Genomic DNA, 1,492 nt, shown 5'->3' on the forward strand with positions numbered 1-1,492 from the left:
TGTGGAGAAACGCACTCCGTCGCGGCTTGCATGTCTATCAGGGCACTACGGATCAACTCGCGAAGGATCTCTGCGACCGATACATTTGTCGCGCGGTCGACCCCGTGGGCCTGGAATACACATATTCTGGTTCCCCCAACTCCGACCTCGACGCTGCATACACGCTTCCCGACTTGCGGGCTGCGCTGGCGAAAATGCGACAAGGCACGGCTCCCGGCCGGGATGGCATCACAGTGTCGCTCCTAGCCAGTCTCTCCGGCCAGGCTCTTTTATCGCTGCTCCACCTTATTAACTCGATATGAGACGGCTCGCCACTCCCATCAGAATGGACCATATCGCTGGTCACAATCATCCCCAAGCCGGGAAAGCCGGCTAGCATTGAGGCCCCGAGACCCATATCTCTCACCTCTTGCGCCGGCAAACTCATGGCAAGTATGGTCCGCGACCGCCTTTCCGCCTACCTGGAGGCTAGGGGGACCTTTGCCGACAAGATGTTTGGCTTTCCCCCGCATCTGTCGGCACAGGACGTCTTGCTACAGCTCCACCACGATGTCACAGAGCCGACTACTATGCGCCAAAATGACAAACCCGTTCTCGCTCTCGATCTTTGGGGCGCGTTCGACAATGTCAAACACAGTAGCATTCTCGCTAATGGTTCCACCACAGAATGCGGACAGAGCACTTTCGACTACATCCGCGCTTTTCTTTCTAATCGCGCCGTCTTCATCCGCCTCGTTTTCACCGAGCACGGCCCCCCGTACCCACTAGGCACACGGGGTACACCTCAAGGAGCGGTCTTGTCAACTCTGCTCTTAAACTTGGCCATGCTGAACCTCCCCTCCCTCCTGCAGAAGGTCGAGGGTATAAACCACGCGCTCTATGCTGACGATATTACAATTTGGACCAACACCGCCTCTCCGGCTCAAATCGAGGAACGCCTACATCAGGCGGCCCTTCTAGTTGACACTTACGCCTCTTCTTGAGGCCTAGAGTGTTCTCCATCCAAATCGGCACTCCTACCAGTCTCCTAGTATCCGGGCCGGTCCCGTCCGGCCCCGTCCCGTCGGTCCAGGACTTTCGGATTCTTGGGGTTCACCTCTCGTCCTCCCTGGACCCTAAGGTAACCATAGCTGCTCTCCGACGCACCAGCGAACAAGTGAGTCGTATGATTCGGCGGGTCTCTATCAAGCGTGGTGGCCTCCGAGGGACCCAGTCCCTCTAGTTGGCCCAAGCGTTTGTGACCAGTCGGGCCCTCTACGCATCACCATACCTTCGCCTGCGTCGTCACCACGAACACGAGCTGGATATTCTTATCCGCTCCGTGTACAGGCGCGTGCTGGACCTGCCCATCGCTACTTCCAATCACCGCTTTGCGGCCCTGGGGGTGCACAACTCCTTCGCGGAGCTGCGGGAAGCCCATCGCGTCAATCAACTCACTCGTCTGTCGCAAACGCCTTGCGGGCGCCGCCTGCTACACAGACTTGGCTTCAGC

General features: G+C 58.2%; 1 protein-coding gene across 1 annotated transcript; it reads left to right on the top strand.

The window, feature by feature from the left end:
• Window positions 1-434: 434 nt before the first annotated feature.
• On the top strand, window positions 435-983 carry LOC142559381 (uncharacterized). Its single transcript, XM_075670985.1, has one exon. The coding sequence runs from the start codon at window positions 435-437 to the stop codon at window positions 981-983; it is 549 nt and encodes a 182-aa protein (XP_075527100.1).
• The last annotated feature ends 509 nt before the right edge of the window (window positions 984-1,492 follow it).

This window comes from Dermacentor variabilis, chromosome 10 (assembly GCF_050947875.1).
Source record: "Dermacentor variabilis isolate Ectoservices chromosome 10, ASM5094787v1, whole genome shotgun sequence".
In the NCBI taxonomy this organism is placed as follows: Eukaryota; Metazoa; Arthropoda; class Arachnida; order Ixodida; family Ixodidae; genus Dermacentor; species Dermacentor variabilis.